General features: G+C 41.2%; 1 protein-coding gene across 3 annotated transcripts in view; it reads left to right on the top strand.

Annotated features, from left to right (window-relative positions):
* LOC106872605 (high affinity copper uptake protein 1) overlaps positions 1 to 23641 on the top strand; it is a 121218-nt gene that overhangs the window by 91131 nt on the left and 6446 nt on the right. For all 3 annotated transcript variants that reach the window (XM_014919654.3, XM_014919645.3, XM_089356024.1), the window contains exon 3: positions 22634 to 22700. In XM_014919654.3, coding sequence (XP_014775140.1) covers positions 22634 to 22700 — 67 coding nt within the window. The remainder of the gene's footprint in view (positions 1 to 22633; positions 22701 to 23641) is intronic.

Genomic DNA, 23641 nt, shown 5'->3' on the forward strand with positions numbered 1-23641 from the left:
CTTTTAATAATCATTCTGTTGCTGCCGTACCTCGGTGCAGCAAATAATACACAAGTCGAAACTGGAACCGGAGGTGAAGAGATTATTGGCCACTTTGAATGGTTATACCCATTCCAAAAGCATTAATGTAAATTACTGGCACCAACTGAAGATTACAAGCTTGTGCACAGGGATTCCGAGAGAACTTTTGAATTTTGCAATTTAAAACAAAATTATTTGCTACCCAAGGTGTTTGACTGCGGCCATGCTGGGGCACCACCTTGAAGGGTTTTGGTCGAACAAATTGACCTCAGTACTTATCTTTTTGAAGCCTGATACTTATTCTATCAGTCTCTTTTGCTGAACTGCTATGTTATGGGGATGTAAACAGACCAACACTGGTTGTCAAGCGGTGGGAGGGTACAAACATAGACACAAAGACACACACACACATCACATATACATATACGTATATTCGATGGGTTTCTTTCAGTTTCCGTCTACCAAATCCACTCATATGGCTTTGGTCGGCCTGAGGCTATAGTAGAAGACACTTGCCCATGGGACTGAACCCGGAACCATGTGACTGGGAAGCAAGCTTCTTACCTCACAGCCACACCTGCGCTTATGGTAAATAAAATTCTCAGGAAGATAAAGAAAAAAAAAATAAAAGCTTTAGAAAGATAACGAGGACCTTTGCGTAAAAGTTCATAACTGTTCGTGACAACTATTTATCATAAAATAAACTGTATCTCTATCCTTTAAATGTCTTAGAGATTTTGTGGCTTGTTACTGTCATTTGTTGTTTGCGAAGAATTTACGTCTGAAAGAACACAAGCGAAATGATTGTGTAACTAACTGACACTATTCAAACATGGATTTAATCTTGGAACAAAGGAAAGAAACGTAGGCGCAGGGCTTTTAGTATTTACCGACATTGCTGCGTTGTTGTATTATAGTGTTTAGTACCTTATCGTGAGAATGGTTTTAGTCCCTTGGCAGGGTTTTATGCATAACTTCTTTTAATGTAACTTTCTGAAAAAAAAAAAGAAAAAAATAGAAATGGAGGGCAGTCCTATCTCCATGTTATTAAGTGCCATTTGAACACTGGGGTCGATGTAATGTTATCTCTACATCGGCCTTCTCAAAATTGCTGGCATTGTGCGAAAATTAGAAAGAATTTTACTGTACTCACTTTACATAATAAATGTACGAAGAAAACTTCCTGGACAACGGAAAACCCACGATAGCCGTGGTGAAGAGTAAATCCATTAGCTTTAAATTGAAATCAGGACAGAAAGGACAAGGGAAACAACTCCGAAATTCAAAATAATTGAAACTTCAACGATGACATACTGTGGAGAGTGGAGCTTTATCGTCAAATGCATTGGCAACTCCAAACAGATTTCGTGAGCAGCGGATAAAGGGTGGTCACCATACCCTGGTGCTGACATCTCTCTCATCCATTCGAAAAAAGAAAAGAAAAAAAGAAAAGTCTTTGGAATGGCAGAAAGGATGATAGGCTAATAGCGTTAATATTGGTTTGATGAAGTCTGTGAGTTTTATGGATTAAAGAAATTGATTTCCGATGTCAGATTTAGAAATAGAGGGAAGAGATTTGTGAATATCGTTGTTGTTGTTGGTTAGCTCAGACTCAGCTCTGATAGGACAAGCCTATGATCAAAGGCATTCCAGCCGTGACAATCGACCCGAGTACTTCACGGAGAGTACGTGGCCTGGTGAACAAAATTGTTGAGATCACAACTACAATATTGTGGATTCGGTTCCTGGACCGAGTGGTGCGTTGTGGCCTTGAGCAAGATCTCATTTCACGTTGCTCCATTCTACTCAGCTAAAAATGAGTGTTTCCCCCTTTGCCCCCTCTCTCCAGCTGTCACACCCTCTATTGGGTCAAGGGTAGAAATGCCGAGAGGGTCCCTATGTCTGTTCATGACTACACACACAGCTAAAGCAATTGGTGTAAGAATGGTACACGTTACCATGTCATGCTCGCTTGCGAGTGACGGCTGAGCCTTTAACTTAACTAGTACTTTATTTTATTGACCCCCCCCCCCCAGACGGGAACAAGGCAAAGTGGACCTCGACGGGAATTAAACTCCTGACGTAAAGAGCCTGAACAAATCTACAAATTCTACTAATCCAGTGAACTCTTGGAATGCTTGGAATCGAATATATCAGTTCCTTTCTTCAGATGTGTCATTTTCTACCTACCCTGCATTTGTAATGAAGAATTATGGTTTATCTAAGAATTTGTTCTTCCTAAAATTTGGAGAAGCAGAACGTTTTCGTTTTGTCTTGTATTTCTTGATGTCTGGGCGTTAATTTGAAGACGTGAAAAATGTCTGTTTAATACTGGAAGGTGTTATTGATAACCGGAGAAATTTTAGTATTTCAAACTATTTCTCAGGCGTTATTCGGTTCATCTGGAATATAATATTCTTCAATAGATAATAGCGACTCTTAAAGAACAAGAATGTTTTGAATTTCGTAATAAAATTTATATATTTCACATATATTTTACAACAAAGAAAAGGCATCAGGAGATAACGGACGTAACAATTTGATTATAAGCAGTCGTAGAACAATTTACACTTGGAAGATCTTTGATAAAACAAACTTTGCCCGTCATTGTTTCTTTGTCAATTTGGTAAATATTCTAACCGGCAGAAACGGTTTGTGAAATAAATTCTGATAACTACCAACTTATGTCTGAGAATGATACCAAATTTAAAGAAACTTGCGGAAAACTGAGTTGAATTATCTATGGCTCAACACAAGTAAATGCAATAAACTCCCCCCAATTAACGGCAACTTTCCATTCGATGTGCCGCTATCGTGGGTTTTCCGTTGTCCAGGAAGTTTTCTTCATACATTTATTACGTAAAGTGAGGACAGTAAAATTACTTCTAATATTCGCACAAAGCCAGCAATTAAGAGAAGGTCGATGTAAAGATGACATTACATCGACCCCAGTGTTCAAATGACATCTTGTTGTCCTCGAAAGAATGAAAAGCAATTTCGACCTCGGTGGCATTTGAACTCAGAATGTAAAGAGCCAGAAGGAATGCTTCTTAGCAGTTTGCCCGATAAGCTAAAGATTCTGCCACCTAGCCGCTTACAATAACAATCCTTTCTACCATAGGCACAAGGCCTGGATTTTGTGGGGAGGGGGACAGTCGATCATATTGACCCCAAGTACTCAACTGGTACTTAATTTATCGACCCCGAAAGGAGGAAAGGCAAAATCGACTTAGGCAGAATTTGAACTCAGAACGTAATGGCGGGCGAAATACTGCCAAGAATGCGCTAAGTAGGGCAACGTGGGTGGGAAGGGGAAGGTTGAGGGTGATGATTAATTTTTCTTTAAATGAAAGGTTTTTCTAAATTCTAGAAGCAGATGTTTTCCGGCAGTTTTCTATTATTTTCGGAAGTTTATGGTTTAACAACGAAGTTTTACTGGCTTTGGTAATATTGTTTCGCTCTCTTCCTCTTTTCTGTTTAAGCAAACAAAATGTGTGAAGGTGACTGCTTGCTGTTTCTTGCTGTTTCTTAAATGGTAAAATGCACAAATGCACATATGGCATTAACAAGTGCACTTAGCTAATTACTAGTCTGTCTTCCAAGCATAAATATGTATGCAAAAACGTATGTGTGTGTATATGTTTCGCATATGCTCTTTGCTGCTTTGCGCAGTTGCTTTCAGAAACACGTACACACGCTACCACACACACACTGAGACATTTTCGTGTTCGTACGAATCGTCACTGTGTGTGATCTTCTGGGGTCAAGTTCGAGGACGTTTCCTTTTTTTTTTCTCTGTAGATGTTTTGACAATAATTAATTTCAACAAAACACAGAGTTTATCTCTCTAATGAGGTTTAAAGCTATCACAATATTAAACGCAGGTTTCAATTATGATATCAAATGCTGTTTCCCAACTGAACATTTATTTAATCAAGGTGTCGTCAGAGAGCTGTGTGTAAAGTTACTTCGTGCGAGCACCGTTGGATTGTGGTAAGCCCTTAGTATACAAAAACTGGAATGCAGGTTCGATTCTCGGTTGGGGAATTCGATTCCATTTACTCTTTCTGATTACGGTTTCTATCCTTAGTCACTCGGTTTAACAATTCCACCCGACCCTGGGGTGCCTTTAGTGGAGTCCACTCTATTGCGATTAATTGGTTAGGTTCCTGGATCCTCTCTTCTACCTCTGAGTCATTCAAAATTAATAGAATAGTTCGTTTTAGGAACGGTGAATCTTGAAGCAAATAAAGCCATAAATAACAGCGTGTAAATATTAGGTTAAAAACCCTTTGGATAGAAAATAGGTCGAAGGCTGCTCGTGGGACTCGAACGTACATCGCTTGGTCCTATGACAGGCGTTCTACCATTGGATCGAAGCAATCCATCAAATTTCCTCGTTTATTTAAAAATCTTCATTCTTACGAGCGAGAATTCTAAGTCGTTGACGTCATCGGAATTTAGAAACGCGAAATCATTTGAAATTTGCAGGGGGAAGATCGAAAGTAAAATGAGATTGTGTGATGTTCATGCCCTTCTCTAGGACATGAAAGAAGAAAGTGAAGTAAAATAGTTGCAACTGGGAATCGATACCATATCATCAGATTATTAAGCGGAAGTCGATCGTGTACTCTACTTTCTTGAGTACGGATTCTTCAGAAGTTAACAGTAAGTTAGTCTCGTTTCCTTGTTTGCTTTTATTCCTCCGACTCCAACCGTAACAGTAATTTGAAATACGGTCAAATACGGTCTGAAGTGCACAGATGGGGGTGATGTTGGGGACGGTAGTGATGATGGTGGTGGGGCCGCGGGGTGGGAGGGAATGATGAATAGAATCCATTAATAGCAGGCATTTTTTTTTATATAAAAAAAGTCAAATCGTAAACAAAACAATGTGTATGTATATATACATGTCTGTATGTGTATGTGTATATACGTATTTTTATATATATATATACGCGTATATTTCCCTGTTTTTCTCTCTCTATATATATAATATATATATATATATATATATATATATATATATATATATATATGCGTATATAAAACACTAAAAGTTTTCTATCGACTTCATTTTCGATGAAGCAAGAATTTTTACACGCTAAGAATATCCAATTCTATTAAGATCCAGGGTAAAAAGAAAGAAAAAAACGAGAGTGGGAAGATGGGGGCGGGGAAGAAAAGAAAAGAGCAGTACATGTTGGTTGATCAATTAATGCTTGGGGAGGTTTTAGTTCGAAATCACTTGTAAGTTTTGAGAGACTGGACTTGCAGAGAGTTCAGGTTGTCGCCATTTAAATTATTTGTTTTTTTATTCTTATTCTTTCACGTAGCAAATATTTATGGCTGGTTAAGAAGAAAGTCGACATTAAATTGGAAAGTTGTATTGCAAATAGTGTCGAAGTAATGGCGGATAAAAGTGTTTGTGTGTGTGTGTGAAAGAGAGAGAGAGAGGGGGAAAGTAATGGTGGGGGTGGAGGCATTAATAAATGAAGTGGGAATGAGGTTAAGACAAAAGTAAAGGAGAGAGACAGAGAGAGAGAGAAGGTCGATATGAGGAGAGAGGAAAAGAGAGGAGACGAAAATAAGAGAGAACTAGGTGAGAGAGAAAAGTGATTAGGTTGAGCTGTGGTAAATGCCAAGTACGAGACCCTTCTGCAGGATTGCAGGGAGAAAAGAGATGACAATTATGGGTTTTTCCAGTCGCGGTTCTCTGCCCAGTTGGTATGGAAAATGCTTACAGCCATTGGGATGAGAGGAAAGGAGCGAAGGGTGGGTGTGCACATGATGAGTGAGGCAGCAGAAAGATCCTCTTACTGGTTGGTCATGGAGCAACAGAGAGGAGTGAAGGCAGGAAGGAGTTGAGGAGCAGGGATTTGGCCGCCACGTCTGCTGACCCCCCGATGGGGGAGGGTGTTACGGTTCAGGGTCGAAACACCTGATGATTGTTGGCTGCCACCTGACGACATCAGTTCCTCTTGTCCAAAGCTCCATTCGACCTCGGCGGAATTTGAACCCAGATCGTAAAGAAGCTGAAGAAACGCCGTGCAGCATTTCGTCCATCGTGCTAACGGTTCTGCCAGCTCGCTGCCCTTACTGTTAGAATGTTTTTGCTTGGAGTCGTTCTTCCCCATTCTGAAAGATTATAAATGGTAATTAGAACGAGCTTACAGCATGCTAGACATAGCAGGAGCCTTTTGGCAGAAGGCTATCAAGTTGACTGTAGAAGTAGCGGAGGGGTTGTCTCGAGGTAGCTGTGGATTAGAAAGTGCGTGACTTAGAGGGGTGGTGCTACCTAGGGTGTTGATAACTGGGTATGTTGGGGGCTTGGTTATTATGGCCGAGTCACCCGAGTAAGGATGTCTGTTGTTGAAAGACCCGAAACACCTAATGACCTCAGGAAATAACGCTGACGATGTGTCCAGCTGCATCACAGGATGTGGTAGGAAACAAAAACTGACTTATATTGCATTGCTATGTAAGTGTGTGTGTGTGTGTGTGTGTGTGTGTGTGTGTGTGTGTGTGTGTGTGTGTGTGTGTGTGTGTGTATGTGCTTGCGTGTGTATGATTATCTATCTATCTATCTATCTATCTATCTATCTATCTATCTATCTGTCTGTCTGTCTGTCTGTCTGTCCAAATGCATTTGTATGTATATACAGCTGGTTGGCTGGTTGGCTGGTTAAGTGGAGGGATGGCGCAGTCCCGGAACTTGACACAGCTGGAACTCGATCCAACAGAGCGATAAGCGTTATTTACTCCACGGTGTAACTGCACGAACGAACACTTTTCTACCGTTAGCTTTTTAGAGTGGCCACAGCTGTATTTTGACAAGTTATACCAATATGGGGGCACTGAACGACTATGGCGATCCAAATATGACCACCATTCCATTATACGTGCTTAATGTTATTACTGATTCACTGACGGACAATATTCATTGACCTCTTAAGGCGGCGAGTTGGCAGAAACGTTAGCACGCCGGGCGAAATGCTTAGCGGTATTTCGTCTGTCTTTATGTTCTGAGTTCAAATTCTGCCGAGGTCGACTTTGCCTTTCATCCTTTCGGCGTCGATAAATTAAGTACCAGTTGCTTACTGGAGTCGATCTAATCGACTGGCCTCCTCCCACAAAATTTCGGGCCTTGTGCCTAGAGTAGAAAAGGATATTTATTGACCTCTTCTTACTTTTGTAGACTTTCTGGGAAATAAATTCTTGGTGTGTTTGAAGAATATTTACAACCTATGCCTTTGTATGTGTGTGTGTGTGTGTGTGTGTAAATGTATGTATAAATATGTGTGTGTGTATATTTTTTAAGTATAATTTTTAAGTGTGAAACTCGAAGTAGATAAAGCTATAAATGATAGTGTGTGGGGTCAAAACCCCCTTTGGGTAGGAAAAATCGAAGGCTGCTCGTGGGTGGCGTTCTACTATTCGACAAAACAATCCTTCGAATTTGTCTGTTCATTGTAGAAACTTTGTTCTTGCCAGCGGGAATTATTTCACGTTCTCTCGAAGTTTCTAAATTGTTATGAGGTAAATATTGATATTATTATATCACTTGAACGTTAACTGTGATTATGCAGGACATTGAGTCAGTGTTGTGACCTTATTTCCTCGGGTTTAGCGCTACTTCCTCGCGTTCCGTGCCATCCTTTCCTACAACCTCCGTAAATATTCTTAAGCGTGCCATCATTTATTGTACAACACAATTGGACACTCTGCCAATTTTCTCAATAGAAACCTCGTTTATTACGCTCTGATTAATGCGGCCACTATTTTTCGCACACTTACCTTCTCACTGCTTTCAAACAGAACAGGTTTAATTGTAATCCTTAAATCCAGTTCATGAGAATTAGGAAAGCTTTTTCAAGTGCTCTTCCATTCTCACAGATTATGTCCGTCCAGTTTATTGCTGTCATAGATCCGTATCTATTATTAAGACTGACTCGTTGATACGGGTCGGTGTTCTATTTATTAGACTGACGTGGCATTCGGTATGCGTTACAAATTGCCACTTGTTTCACCCTCTCCCTCGCTCCCTCCCTCCCTCGCTCCCTCCCTCCCTCCCTCCCTCGCTCCCTCCCTCCCTCGCTCCCTCCCTCCCTCCCTCGCTCCCTCGCTCCCTCCCTCGCTCCCTCCCTCCCTCGCTCCCTCCCCTCTCTACCTGGTTCACTCTCACCGAATCGAACATACTATCAGATATTGTTACACATCGCCTGTCACAGTGCGCTTCCTCGTATTGTTGTAGCTTTCGCATGATGCCACCTCGCTGGCTTGGCGGGAGAGGCCGCAGTTCCCCCTGGACAGGCCGGTAGTCCGTCCCAGGCTTACCCATTTACAGCTGAGCGGACTGTGGAATTGAGCAACGTGAAATGAAATTCTATATTTAAGAAATGAGGAATTATGTACATTATTTACATTATTTACATTTTACAGATATTTGTCCCCATCTTGTTTGTTGTTAACATAACGTTTCGGCTTATATACCCACTCAGCCTTCATCTGGTGTCTTGGGGAAATTTCGAACCTGGGTTCTCATTCCTAAGGTAGTTTTCGATGTTATTATTATTGTTCAGGTTACTGCTTGGAATTGAACTCGGAATCTTGGGGTTAGTAGCTCGCGCTCTTAACCCCTACGCCATATGTTTCGCTCAAGAACACAACGTATTGCCGGTCTGGGAATCGAAAACACGACCTCGTGACCCCGAGTGCAACACCCTAACCATTTAGCCATGCGCCTTCACACACACACACACACACACACACACACACACACACACACACACACACACACACACACACACACACACACACACACACACACACACACACACACACACACACACACACACACACACACACACACACACACACACACACACACACACACACACACACACACACACACACACACACACACACACACACACACACACACACACACACACACACACACACACACACACACACACACACACACACACACACACACACACACACACACACACACACACACACACACACACACACACACACACACACACACACACACACACACACACACACACACACACACACTCGCACGCACGCACGCACGTGCGCGCGGCAGGCTTCTTTCAGTTTCCGTCTACCAAATCCACTCACAAGGCTTTGGTCGGCCTGCAGTGGGACTGAACCCGGAACCACGTGACTGAGAAACAAACTTCTCACCACACAGCACAGAATTGGAGAATGCTTCTTCTTACATGTTTACTGATTTCTGCCATTGGGCTGCGGCCATGCTGGAGCACTACCTCGAACCGTTTCAGTCGAACAAATGGATTCCAGTTCTTATTTATTAAATCTACCACTGATTCTATCAGTTATTTTTACCAAACTGCAACACCATGGGTGCCTTTAGCGGAGTCCACTCGGTTAGAAGTATTCAGGACAAGTCTTCAGTCTCAGCATACCTCTCTATCCTCCCTTTAGTCTCAGGGACCCTGCAAAGGGTCACGACGGGTCATGGGCAATCCTTCTCAGTGTATCAATCCCGCAAGCGTGAAAAGTAGAGTTGCCTCTGGTGAGGGATATTTGAACCGAGAATGTTGTGATACTGATTCAGTTTCGATTCTTGCCCGTGTCACTTTCTAAGACCCTTACAAGTGGACTGAACGCCGTACGACATTCCCATCTGCTTCTTCAAAACCAGCCTGAACAACTGAAATATAATAATCTAGCATTTCTCTTGAACGTACCGAACGTGTCATGTCCTCCGTTTATTATCTTCAAGTCTCGGCTCCAACGCCCACTTCACTATCAAACTCAACCCTATTAGTAAACGTCTCTTATCACTGGAGGTGTGTAGCAGCTGGTCCGAGGTGAGACGAGGCAACCTGACGGCCGCATTAATGGTTGCACCTTGGTTCATATCCTCCTACGGCACCACCCTTCCCCCCACCCCTACCACTGCATGAGCATGACTCACCTTTTCACACATTGCTATACATTTGTGGTTTCCTAACACCCCCACTCCCCCGACACTGTCCCTCACTCTCTCTTTCTCTCCTCTCAGTCCCCTCCCTCTCTCTTCTAACTTACGCTCCCCCCCAGCTCTCTCTCTCTCTTTTTCTCCTTCTTCAGGTCTCCCCCTCTCTCTCTCTCTCTCACAGACACTCCCTTTCATGAGCTCCTCTTTCTCTCTCTCCCTCACTCTCTCACACTCCCTCTCACGAACTCATTTTTCTCACTCTTTCCAGTACTCTTCCTTTCTCTATAGCTCCCTCTCTCTCACCAACCCTCTCTCCAGGTCCATCGCCTGCTCTCTCTTTCTCTATCTCTCCAACTCTTGTCTCTGTCTCTGTAGCCCTGTCTCTCCCTCTCTCTCCTCCTTCTCCCTTCTCCCTTCTTTTCTCCCCTTCTCTCTCCCACTTTCCCAATTCTCTCTCCCTCTCCCCCTCTCTCCCTCTCCCCCTCTCTCCAAAAACATTTTATAATTAATGGTTCCTTATTTTGGGGACAAGAGTAACAAATTTTTGAAGGGAGAGGATTAGTAAATTACATCAACCTCAGAACATGACTGGTATATTCTTTTATCGACATCGAAGGAATGAAAGGCAGAGTTGACCTCGGCGGGATTTGAACTCAGGACGCAAAGCGAAGGAATAACTGCCGCAAAACATTTTGTTCAACGCTCTAATAATTCTGCCAATCCATTGTCCCCACTTCACGTGGACTCGTTATACAAATATGAATTAGGCGCAGGCGTGGCTGTGTAGTAAGAAGTTTGCTTCCCAACCACATGGTTTCAAGTTCAGTCCCACTGCATGGCACTTCGGGCAAGTGTCTTCTACTCTAACCTCGGGCCGACCAAAGACTTGTGAATGGATTCCTTGTGATGGAAACTGAAAGAAGCCTGTCGTATATATCTATGTGTGTATAGGCGTGTTTGTATCTGTTGCCTTCACTTCTTGACAATCGCTGTTAGTTTATTTACGCCCCTGTGACCTAGTGATTCGGCAAAACCGACTGATAGAATAAATATCAGACGTAAAACAGATATGAGTATGGGTTCGATTCATTCGACTAAAATCCTTCAAGGCGGTGCCCCAGCATGGCCGCAGTCCAACGATTGAAAGAAGTAAAAGATAAAAGTACAAAATAAATTAACAAATACTTGATTGTGTTCTTGTGAATGAACGTCCTGTTGTTGTTGTTGTTGTTGTTTAGTTTTTGTTGAGCTCTAAATTAATTAGACCGCGTGATCAGAAACGTTCCAGCCATGACTAATCCGTCTATTTTTTTTAGCAGGTCAGACGACCGCCTTTAAAACTTCCTTTCTGGCTCAAGATGGCTGACCGAGTTCTGATAAAGCTTTATTCATATTTTACTTCTTGTTTGTAGTAGTAGTAGGAGTAGTACAGGCGGTGGTGGTGGCCATATCCACTAACAAGGCGCACCTGTCTTTTCCCTTCATCTATTATCTTTTAAGTTTAAACTTGTTTCAGTCATTAGACTGCGGCCACGCTGGGACACCACTTTGAAGGGTTTCAGTCGAACAGATCGACCCCAGGAGATTGTGTATTTTTTTAAAGTCTGGTACATTATCAGTCTCTTTTACCGAAGTGCTACGTTACATGGACGTAAACAAACAAACACTGGGGGCTAAGCAGTGGGAGTGGATAACAAACACGGACACACACTCAAATGCACGCATGTACACATGCACAAACGCACACACTTTTATGTATGACGGGATTTCTCACAGTTTCCAACTACGAAATCCTTTCACAAGGCTTCGGTCGGTGAAATAGTAGAAGACTTTTGCCCAAGTTGCCGCGCAGTGAGATCGAACCCAAAACCAAATCGTTGCCTGTGTCTATATATCTCTGAGACCTCTAATAAACAGGTGGTGGTGGTGCCGCTGGATTGGAGATGAACCGCTTTGATATTTTTGTCTTTCTCGAAACACGTAAAACAGGACAAACTCTGTTTTAACATTTAAAGTTATGAACTAAGAAATTTTAATTAAAATGACATTCGTAATGAGGAAAAAGTATAATTAACTTAATGGATAATTATGGTAAAAAAAAAAAAGACAAGGGAGATAATTATGATAATGATTGTTTCTCCTCGCCAGGGGTGTAGTTTTTAATAAATTAGAATTTTGGGGTTCTCTACATTATGTTTGTATGAACTTTACCATGTGGTTCTTATGCAAAAAGCGTTCCTTGGTATTTTCCGATGGTTCCTAAGACGAGGCAACCAATTACAGACAATAACCGCGATCGAGTTTCAGATTCTGTGTGCTGAAAAATTTCTTTTAACTATGGATGTACGTACATACATGATGGCCGTCCACTCGTGACCAAAGAAGACCATTTCCGACCTTCAGGAGCATTGTGCGCTCTAGCACTAACTTATATTTTGCATTTGCGGCTCCGTTGGTGGCTAATGAGCCCAGCTGTTGACAAGCATACACGACTGCAAACATTGCAAACCAAGCTCTCCCCATTCACCACACCCGCCCATACATACATACATACATACATACATACATACATACATACATACATACATACATACATACATACATACATACATACATACTTGCATGCATGAATGAATGATGGCTGCCTCATCTTGCCAGAGGACAGTTGCCTCACATTTAGCCTCATTTGTTCTGATTTACTTTCATCCTTGCACGTTCGCAGATACGATTTTTTTACGTCGCCGTGCATCCATCGCCATAGGACTTTATAAAATACAAAACAGATGAAGATATGAAATGCTAGGGGGACATCTGTTCGTCTCTGGATTTAAGTGACAAAAGCTCGTACAACACTTTTGCCTTTCTTTCTCGGCTGCCATAGTAGGTTCCAGTGACAAGAATCGCTATATCACTGGTTCTATTTTGACTGCAAAATATCTTTTCCCAACGGTTTTGTTAAGAATAACGGGAGCCTCTTCTATCCCTGGGAAATCTATTTAACCCATAAATGGGATCCTAACAAGTACGACTGTTCTGGATCAGAACGGATCTGGGAATTATGGTAATAAAGGAGTGATTTTACGCTCCCCACAACTTCAGAACTCCCGTACTGGAGCCTCACTGACGGATGCAATTTAATGATGTACCCAGGACATACATACATGTATGTATGTATGCATACTTATATAAATACACATATACACACTTACGTATACATACATTCATACATACATACACAACCCGATCATCTATAACGGATTAATGGTGGGGATGGTGGGGAATCCCCAGGACCAACTTAATTTTTTCTTAAGTGATCGAAGAAGTTCTAGTTGAAGATGCAGCTTTAATTAATGTTTGTAACACCATGCATGCCGTTTGTAATTATGCAGATGCACTCCCTGCAATGTATCCATTTAAAAGTCTTTCAGAAAGCATTTCCTATCAGTGCTGGAAATAAAGGAATAAAAACTAACAGAATACGAAAGAAAATCGACAAAAAGAAACAAGCAAAACAGAAAATTTCTACTTTATTACAAAATTTCGGCTTTAAAATGCCCTAATCAAGAAAAATATAAGGGGTTGAAATTAGCCCTGAACTGTACGTGGATGGAATTAGTGGGGAGTGACATGGGTAGGTTGGTGGTGAGATATAAACCAATCAAAGTCGAGCAATTCTTGTTGATGGTGAAACTTAAATTTTTTAATAAGTCTCCACATTCATCTTTCTCTCTTTCCGTTTTTTATCAGCGCTCGGCATTGTTTGTAATTTGAGTTTCTGGAAGAGATCAAGTTCAAATTGACTGAAATTTCATTTAAATTCTTTCTCAAATTCTCGGTTTTTTTCTTACAAAGCCTTAGGTTAAAAATAACAATAAAACTTCCGTTGCTGTTTATTATATTATTTAGTTTTCTCTCAACAGAGTAACACTCTACACACAGCAACACTCAACATGCACAGAACCACCATATTCTCATAAAATCTATTGTTTATACATCAAGTACAGAGAAGCCAGTTAGAGTTCATAGCAGGCACATCCGGCTTTCGTGTGAATTTCTAGATTTTGTTTGTTTAGTTTGTTCATACATGTTTATCAACGAATGGTGAATCTGTTAAACGAGAAAATAGTGTGTGTGTGTGTGTGTGTGTGTGTGTATGTGTGTCTGAGAGAGAGAGAGAGAGAGAGAGAGAGAGAGAGTCTGTGTGATGATGGTGGTAGGTGTAGGGGGAGCCAACAATGTTTTTCGCGAATTAGATCCGATCTTGTTTTTGTAGTAAAATTTATGCATTTATATTTTATGAATTGATAAAATTCGATGAAATATTGAGGCCTGACCGCCTCCAGATGTTGCTGTGTTTCATAAATGTTCTGTAGTCTAATATTATGTTGAGTGGCTCCTCTTCTATCAAATTTCCACTGAATTTTTCGGTGTCTCCTCGTTGCTGTTTCCTACTCCATTTCTCCATCGCCCTGTATAAAGTATTTCAATGAATGACTTGTTTCGCGGCCGACAACACCAACCGCCATCTTGTAAACATTGAAACAATCTAAGACTACCTACTTAGATGATAAATCGCTTGTTCTGCTTTCAGAGATCAATATATGATCAGCTGTATAGCAGTAGGTGCGCTTGATATTATTCTCACGTAGACCCAGATCGAACAGATATATACGTATGTGTGTGTGTGTGTGTGTGTGACTAAAACTATTCCAGCTGTGACCATTCTCCATTTTTCTCCACGTGTGATTTGAAGGAGACTTGAGTACTATTTCTAGCAGATGGAGCGATGGCACAAAAGCACCTCCTTTGGCTCATATATTGGTAAGTTGTGACATGAAGCATAAAGTACCATTTCGTGTAGAACCCTCATTAGTGGAGAGAGAGAGAGAAAGAGAGAGAGAGAGAGAGAGAGGTGGGGAACATGAAGGGCACGAAACCTTGCTCTACTTTTCCTCATGGTGATATTTATAACTCTCATGCCATTCATTCCAAGGTAAGGGAACAGACAGACAAGCAGACCTCATTCTAGTGGTTACCGTCAGCGCCAATTTGTTGATGCTCAACCGCCATAGTAGCCTTTCTTTTTTTTCTGTTACTTCGAGTAAGGAATGCTGCCGTTTGTTTCAAGATACGGAAGTAGATTTTCTCTGTTCCTTGATCCGAATGGGTAGAGGTGTTCAAAGAAGCGATTTTTGAAGGTGTTTACTGTTACACACAAACACAAAATGATTTCAATCGTTGTACGTATTATGGTTACTTTATATAAGAGTTCTTGAAGAGGAGCAGGATCTCTTCAGTAGATATTTGGACAGTTGGACGGTTTTGACATTTACAGGTTTGTGATAGGATAGTGGCTGTATGGAGAAGTGCTTAGAGTTGCGCTGGTAGATTACAGAAACTATGTGTCCTGCCAATAACTAACCTTAACATGATGTAAGTTGAAGAGCTTATGGTATCTGTGTAAGAGGGAAAGAGATGTCTTATTAGTGTTAAGAAGTATTTAGTTATGTTCGTTGTGACTTCTGGAATGTGCAGTGTATTAATTCAGATTGCTTCCCTCCATGTTCTGCAATCTGGTAACCCCACACACGGCATACTACTATGCCAGGGAAGTAAGGAACACTTTTTAGGGCCGTTTAAGGTGTTGTGTTAGAGTTAGACCGGACGTTACAAGTGTATACATACATACGTACGTACATATATGATATATCGAGCAGAGGTCAGCAATGCCTGCGCAAAGTTTTAGGTCCAATAAAGCTTGGACAACACCTCATAGTCCCTCCCCACTCTATTGATGTTATCCAGAGAAAAGCCAGAGTGAGATGTCTGGTGCCAATATGTGTCTCAAGCTCAAGGGTGTGAGAGCACCATGATCTTAAGCATAAGCAAAAGACCCCCAAAATGTTCAACGCCATTCCCTGCAAATCTGGTTTTATATCAGAGTGACCTTCTCCTAGAGACATGCTTCAACAAGAGCTAAAAGGGTGCCTCACTCCCAGTGGTCTCCCGGTGGTCATCCAGCATGCTGGACACCATCCTGGAATTTCTGTGTGCCCGTGCTATTGCTAGGTGGTCGTAGAACCAGCACTAGGTTCATCCGGCATTTTAACAGGTCTTGTTTTTAGACCTGCTGGGTTTCCAGCAACCCTCCTCACCAGACTAGCCTGGCGGGGGTGCCAGTTTAGTCGCCGATAGCCCGACCATGCAACAGGTTGTACTGGGTTCCATGTTACCAGTAGCACATACATACATACATACATACATACATACATACAGACAGACACACTCACACATGTGTATGTGCATGTATATGTATGTGTATATATGAGTGTATATATATATATAGTGTGTATGTGCTGATATGTATGTAAGCATGTAAAATCTGTGTGTATAAATATCTACGTGTCATCTCTTTATTTACATCTAACTCCTTTATGGAGTTGCGTAACTGTATCCCTCCGATTCCAATCATCCAACGGCTGTTATTAGCGTTGATAATGGTCGTGGTGGTGGTGATAATGATGCCGATGATGATAGATATGATAATAATACAACTATGATAATACCATTTCTGTTTAGAGGAGGCTGGTCGTAAATATATATGATGTTTATGTATATATAAACGTAGGTAGTGGTTGTGGGGGAGGTAAGATCGTTAACTAAATTACCACAATTGCGAATATAATAGCAATTACAACAACAATAGCAACAACAACAACAATGGCTATAAAGTTCGTGTTACAAATTGGAGATGATAATAAAACAAATATAAGAAAATTAAATAAAAACATACAGAACGACGCTGAAACAAAGATATAAACGATATATAAGTTATATCGTCTAGTGATAAAACAGCCCTCCCACATGCACATTATATATAATGTAATATAATATTATATATGATATGTGCGCGCGCGTGTGTGTGTGTGTGTGTGTGTGTGTGTGTGTGTGTGTGTGTAGATTACTGGACGTATTGAAGGAAGTGATGATATATAGTCAATAAGTTATCGCAGATTTTACTCAATTGTTTCGTAAATAAACACATTTGCGACGAATTGGAAAAAATAAAAGTTCGTATAATGAATAAGTCTGTTTCTACTGCAAGTTTCTCTTGTGTCGTATTCTTACAGCCGTCTGCGAATGAGTGTGTGGAAGGAAAAAAGTAGAGAGTCCGAAGCTGGCATGGAAGAAGAGTTCTAGTGTGTGTGTATGAGATAGTAATTTCTGGAACAGACAGAAACCATCTCCCTCTGTTCTCTCAGAGACCCTCAAGATATCCCTGGTTCAAAGCTGAATTAGGTTACTGTGATTGAAAGTAAATTAAGTTTACTGGACTTCACATCTGTTTCACCTTAAAACATAATTAACAGCTACCTGCCAGCAGACATGATTAATAGCTCGAAATATGTTGTTACCTTCAGTACCTATGGACACACACGTGCCCGCACACACACATACACGTAGCGTGTGTGTATATATATATAGTTGAAATTTATAGGAAAACAAAAGACGAAGACAGGTGTAGGAACAACAAGCAGGTGTATTAATTTAACGCTCGGGAAGAATGAAAAAGTCTTTTACGTTTCGAACCTACGCTTTTCGACAGAAAGGAATAAGAGGAATAAATGGGGAGAGAATAAAAAAAGAAAAAAAAAAAACGGGGAAAGAAATATTGTGTCGAGTTCAGCGGTTCAACATATGCGTGTATGTGCGTGTGACTGTATGCGAACCGTCCTGGTCTTGTGCCTGCTCTTTCTTTCCTTCAGAATTGATAAACTAAAGTACCAGTGAAATAATGGGGTCGATGTAATTGACGAAACCCTTCTCTCAAAACTTCAGCCGTTGTGCCTAAATTAGAAACAACACTGCTTAGAGCAGTGCATTGGCAGAATCGTAAGCGAGCCGGACAAAATGCCGAGCAACATTTCTTCCGGCTGTTTACGTTCTAAGTTCACATCCTGCCGAAGTTGACTTTGCCTTTCGTTTTTTCGGGGTCAATAAAACAGAGTACCAGTCAAATACTGGGGTCGATGTAACCGACTAACCCCCTTTCCTTCTAAAATCGCTGGTCTTATGTCATCTTCCCGCACTCATCCAGTCCCCTGAGCCTTGTTGAGTTGTGGAGTGTGTCCCTTGTGAAGATTGCGATGCCGCCTTCTTCTGGCTGAGAAGGCCCGGCCATGTTTATCTGTCGGCTGGTTTTAGCGAAAGAAGTTGTGTGGTGGACCAGATTGAAGGGGTTTGAAGACAGACATGTTTCTCTTGGGCCGATTCCTCCCCAAATTTTTCAAGTTTCACTGAAAAGGAATTTGAGGGTGACGAGGGAAGTGTTGCTTTCCTGCAAATTTATTGAAAGGAGATTGAGAATGGTGAGTATGCTCTGAGTGAATGGGTCCCTTCTGAGCATGCGCCTGTAGATTGAAGGAGGAAAATAGGGATGGGGCTTTTACTCTAGTGGTCAGCATGTTCGTGGTTTTGTGGGGTTTCTTCGATCGACCTTTGGAAGTACCCCACACCACTTTTGGGGAATTGTTTCTTGTTTGATTTTTTTTGTTTCATTGTTTATTTTATTTTACCTAATCTCATGTAACCCACATTGCATTGTATCGTCCTGTACTCGATCTTTTTTGTAAACCTTTAAGAAAGCATTCTTCTTCTTCTTCTTCTTCTTCTTCTTCTTCTTCTTCTTCTTCTTCTTCTTCTTCTTCTTCTTCTTCTCATTATTATTATTCTCGTCGTCATCATCATCATCATCCGTCCATATCACAAGGATATAAAAAGAAATTACAAAAAACCGAAAAGAATATCATTTATGAAATACAACGCCTTTCTATGTAATACAAACGAATCTCGGTGATTCGAAAAAGAATTAAGATTACACACACACACACACACACACACACATCGTTCACTTCTCTCCTGTGTGTGTGTGTGTGTGTGTGTGCATCACCGCGTGCGTGCGTGTACATAGTGGGTGCGCCAGACAGCTGAGCGTAAAGTAAGGAATACCAAACACCAAGCCGCACTCCCTCGAACTTACGCTGCCTTTTGCCAGTAAAACCGCACACACTTTCCTCGAGATACAGCAAAGAAAAATGTCGTACAGCAGAACCACCCTCAGCCCTCGATTTCGGTCCTATGAAAATGGCTGCCTGCCAGGATCGATGGTCTTTGCCTCTGCCACCCTCTACGTCTGCGATGAAAGCCCTGTGACGAGCTCCTAGGAAGACCCTCAGACGTAGCATTCCAGGATGAGGTAGGGCTCACATGGTCACATGGTTCTCCCGAGTATTGCCGGATATAAACTGCCCTTGTTTCATCACTCAAGGCTTGGACCTGATGTCCTCGTGCCTCACGCGTCTATTGAGCTGAACGTCGATAACCCTCGTTTTACTAGTCCATTAGCCCACTGGTGTTGTCCTGAGCATGCTGGACGAATTTGGCCGTTTTGGCGACGTTTGACCACTGAAAATAGTTCTTATGATACCTCTTCGTCAGACGCATCCAGCACGCCTCCGGCCCTCAATGTGGAGGACCTGGCCATATTTAAGAAACTGAAAAGTTACTGCGTTTGACGACTGTGATTGGGACCACAGCGTACCTTTCTATTTTCTATGTCAGATTCGAACCAGCCACATTATTAATGTTGTCGATACGTCTGACACACACACACACACACACACACACACACACACACACACACACACACACACACACACACACACACACAGTTGAGAAGTTTGCTTCACAACCACATGGTTTCGGCTTTCGTCTCATTGCCCGGTACTTTGAGCAAGTGTCTTCTACTATAGCCATAGCCCAGGGTCGACCAATAACCTGTGAGCGAATCTGGTAGTCGGAAACGATGTGGAAGCCTTTCGTATACACCCCCCCACACACACGTGTGTGTGTGAGCGTGCGTCTTCGTGTTTATTCTCCAACTGCTTGACAGCCAGCGATGCTGGTTTGTTTGCGTTCCACATAACATTAGCGATGCAACAAAACGGATTGACAGAATAGGTATCGGTGTCTATTCATTCGACCAAACCCTTCTAGGCGGTGCTCCAGCATGGCCGCAGTCTGATGACTGAAACCACTAAAAAAATATATAGTTATGTATGTGCGTGTGTATGTACCTGTGTGTGCCTGCGTAGGACTGGGCGTGAGTGCGTGCATATGTGCGCGTGCTCGGGTGCGTGTGTGTTCTAAGAATCAACGTGTTGAAAGACGAACGTTTTCTACCGCTTTTTACTAAAGAAGAACCGTTTTAGAACATGCAGTCACGTGAATGTCCGCGCATGCGTGAACGCAATGTACATGCAGTGAACAACGTTCGCAATTCTAAATTTCTTAATAATCACTGTGTTGATATTTTTCTCTGTTAAATTTTCATATTTGCAAACGTCATCTCCTAACAAACCATATTTTCATTAATTTATATGAAGCTTTAAATACATTTGTGGCTTAGTGTTTGTTTTTATTATCAATTTGCCCTCCAGAAATATTAAGAGTGGGGGGCAGGGGGGCAGAATGACAAAAATAATGGCAAGAAATATAAAAAAGATAGTAACATTGTTAGAGTTGTCTTGCATTTAAGTTTCACCGTAGTTATCTCCCTTATTAGTGTGTCTTCTGTTTGTATTATTTCAGATTTTCTTTCTCCAGACGCAATAAAATACTTTTAAATGTTTATTGGTTAATCCTAAAGTCTCCCTCCTTGTATTTCAAACACCTTGTGTGTGTGTGCGCGCGCGCGTCACGTTTTTTTCTCTGTGTTACTTTTCTGGCAGGTAATGTCTCTTTCATTACTATTGCCAATGGCTAGGGCAAAAGAGGTTGTGTGGTGCACGAGGCTGACAGGATTAAGAGAAGACACCTTCCTCTTCGGTCAAGCTCTCATCAATTTTTTTTGAAAGCTCCACCTTGAATGTAAGGTGAGTGGAGTGAGAGGCAAGTTCTGCCTCCCAGTGAATTTGTGAAAAGATGGGTGACTGTGGCAGAAATGGTTCAGAGTGAATGTCCCTACACTAAACCTGTGCCTGTATATTGGAGAGCAGGAGAGAGGGATCAGAATTTTGGTGGTCAGGGTAGTCGTGGATCTGTGGGGCTCCTTGATTGACCCTAGTTAGAATTTCTCCTTTAATCAGGAGGGTTACATCATTCATGTTATCACTTAGGATCCAGACTGTTATTGCATTTCACTCTCTTTTCCATGTCTTTCTCACCCATCCTTTTTCTTAAGCCCCACAAAAATTGTCGTCTGCCTTTGTGATTTCCCTCTCATCTATGTCCCTGTGGCTAATAAAAAGACATTATTATTGTTACTATTTTTATTATTATTATTATTATTATTATTATTTGAAGCATAAATAGAAGAGTGCCATTGTTATCAAGTGAATGATATTTCGACATCTTGTGTGTCTTCCACAGGTTCAAAAAATAAACTTGTCAATCTACTTCATTTTTGGTTAATATATATATGTAGTCACTCTTCTATTTTTGCCTCTATATCTTCTGGAGGGAGTACCTCAGTCCTATAAAAATATTAACCAAAAATGAAGTAGATTGACAAGTTAATTTTTTGAACCTGTGGAAGACACACAAGATGTGGAAATATTGTTCACTTGATAACAATGGCACTCTTCTAGTTTTGTTTCTATATCTTCTGGAGGAGTTACCTCAGTCCTATATTATTATTATTATTATTATTATTATTATTATTTCTATGAGCTGTACGAAGTTTCACCTAGAGACCTCAAGTAACAGCAAGTTGGATTTTTTACTATGGATATTATTTATGATTAGCAATAATATATTGTAGGGAAAAGAAACCACAATCCAAGGATTAAAGCACCTATTACATTGTCAGAGTTGTTGGTATTAGGAAGGGCATCCAGCTGTAGAAAACGATACCAAATCAGACTGGAGTCTGGTGCAGCCCCTCAGCTTACCAGCTCTGGTCAGACTGTCCAACCCATGCCAGCATGGACAATGGATGTTCAAATGACGATGATGATGATGATTTAGTGTCAGTCTACCAGATCCGAGCACAAGGTTTTGGTTGGCCCAGGACTGTAGTAGAAGACACTTCCCTAGTGTTCTATGCGGCAGGACTGGACCTCCAAAACATGTTGGCAAGTGAACTAATTAAATTAACCACATAGACACTGCTGCTTTGCCTAGGTACAGCCATATCTAAACACAGCACCCCCTCCATACACATATACATGCATTCACTGAAACAACCTGACATTGTGGAAACAATCCCTGCTAACCTCACCAAAACATTCCACCTGCACCTCTTGTTTCTCCTTTTGTTGTGTGAGTCTCTCCTTGTCAGTGAACCTGTCATAGAACTATTATTGTGTATGAAGAAGGATGAGTGAAATGCACTGCTTAGTGCTGAGTCAATGCTAGTGTATTTCTGGGTTTGTTTAGATCTACAAAAGACAGTTGAACAACTGTAGAAGCAGTGAAATTTGAGTAAAACAAAAAATAAATAAAATGGGAAGAAAAAAATTATAGACAATGGAAAAGACATTTGTTTAAATTTGATAAAAAACTGAATTATTTATTATTTAAGAATATTTGAAATTTATTTAACCTTTTCTGGTTTTTTTTCTTTCTATTTTACAGGCAGTTTTTAACACAAACAATAACATATCACTGTTGGTTAGCATATGGAGGATAAATTCTCTAAAAGGTGAATTCTATGTGTTTTTTCTTCTATTTTAATTTGTTTTGTTTAAATGATATGGTTGGCTGAGTTCTTAGTGTCACAGTTGACCAGTTGAGAGTGCGGTGGCTTGTATCATGTCGCTGACCCTGTTCTGTCTGGAATCAAGACTCTGTGTCACTGAAAGAATGAGGTTGTCTGGCTTTAAGTTGTTGTTGTTGTTGTTGTGCCAAAGTGAAGGTACATGGCTTAGTGGTTCGGGCATTTGGCTCACAATTGTAAAGTTGTGAGTTCAATTCCCAATGACACATTGTGTCCTTGAACAAGGCACTTTATTTCACATTGCTCCTGACAAAAATGAGTGGTACCTGTAATTCAAAAGGGCCAACCTTGTCACTTTGTGTGTCATACCGAATGACCCCGAGAACTTCATCAATGACATGCGTGTCTGTGGAGTACACAGCCACTTACATGTTCATTTTATGAGCAGGCTGTTCTGTTGATCAAAACCACTGGAACCCTTGTCGTCATAATGATAATAATAATAATAATAATGATTGTGTATAGTGCTCAGGTCCACTACAACTCGTTAAAGGTAAATAGAATTATGTACAAAAGTCAGGAAAGTGAAGAGTGTAAGAGTCATGATATACAGGTGTGCATACGTATGGAGGTGGGGGGGGGCATCAGGTGTAGTGTTGGGGAATTTCAGGAAGCATGGAGGTTTTAAAGGATGCAATGTCTCACCAGCTTACAACTGATGCAGGTAATTTGTTCCATGCCTCAGCAACCCTGAGTGTGAAAAAATGTTTCTGAAAGTCATGGGAGCTGTGCTATTTTCTGACTTTGTAGGCTTGCCCACATGTGTTAGAGACATGGAGCTCAAAAAGGTGCTCAAGGTGGTTGTTGGCATGATGGAATGTCAGTTACCCAAAGCCAGTCTCTGGTTGGATAATTTTAAAAAGACT

Source organism: Octopus bimaculoides, chromosome 8 (assembly GCF_046866305.1).
Source record: "Octopus bimaculoides isolate indiv1 chromosome 8, ASM4686630v1, whole genome shotgun sequence".
NCBI lineage: Eukaryota > Metazoa > Mollusca > Cephalopoda > Octopoda > Octopodidae > Octopus > Octopus bimaculoides.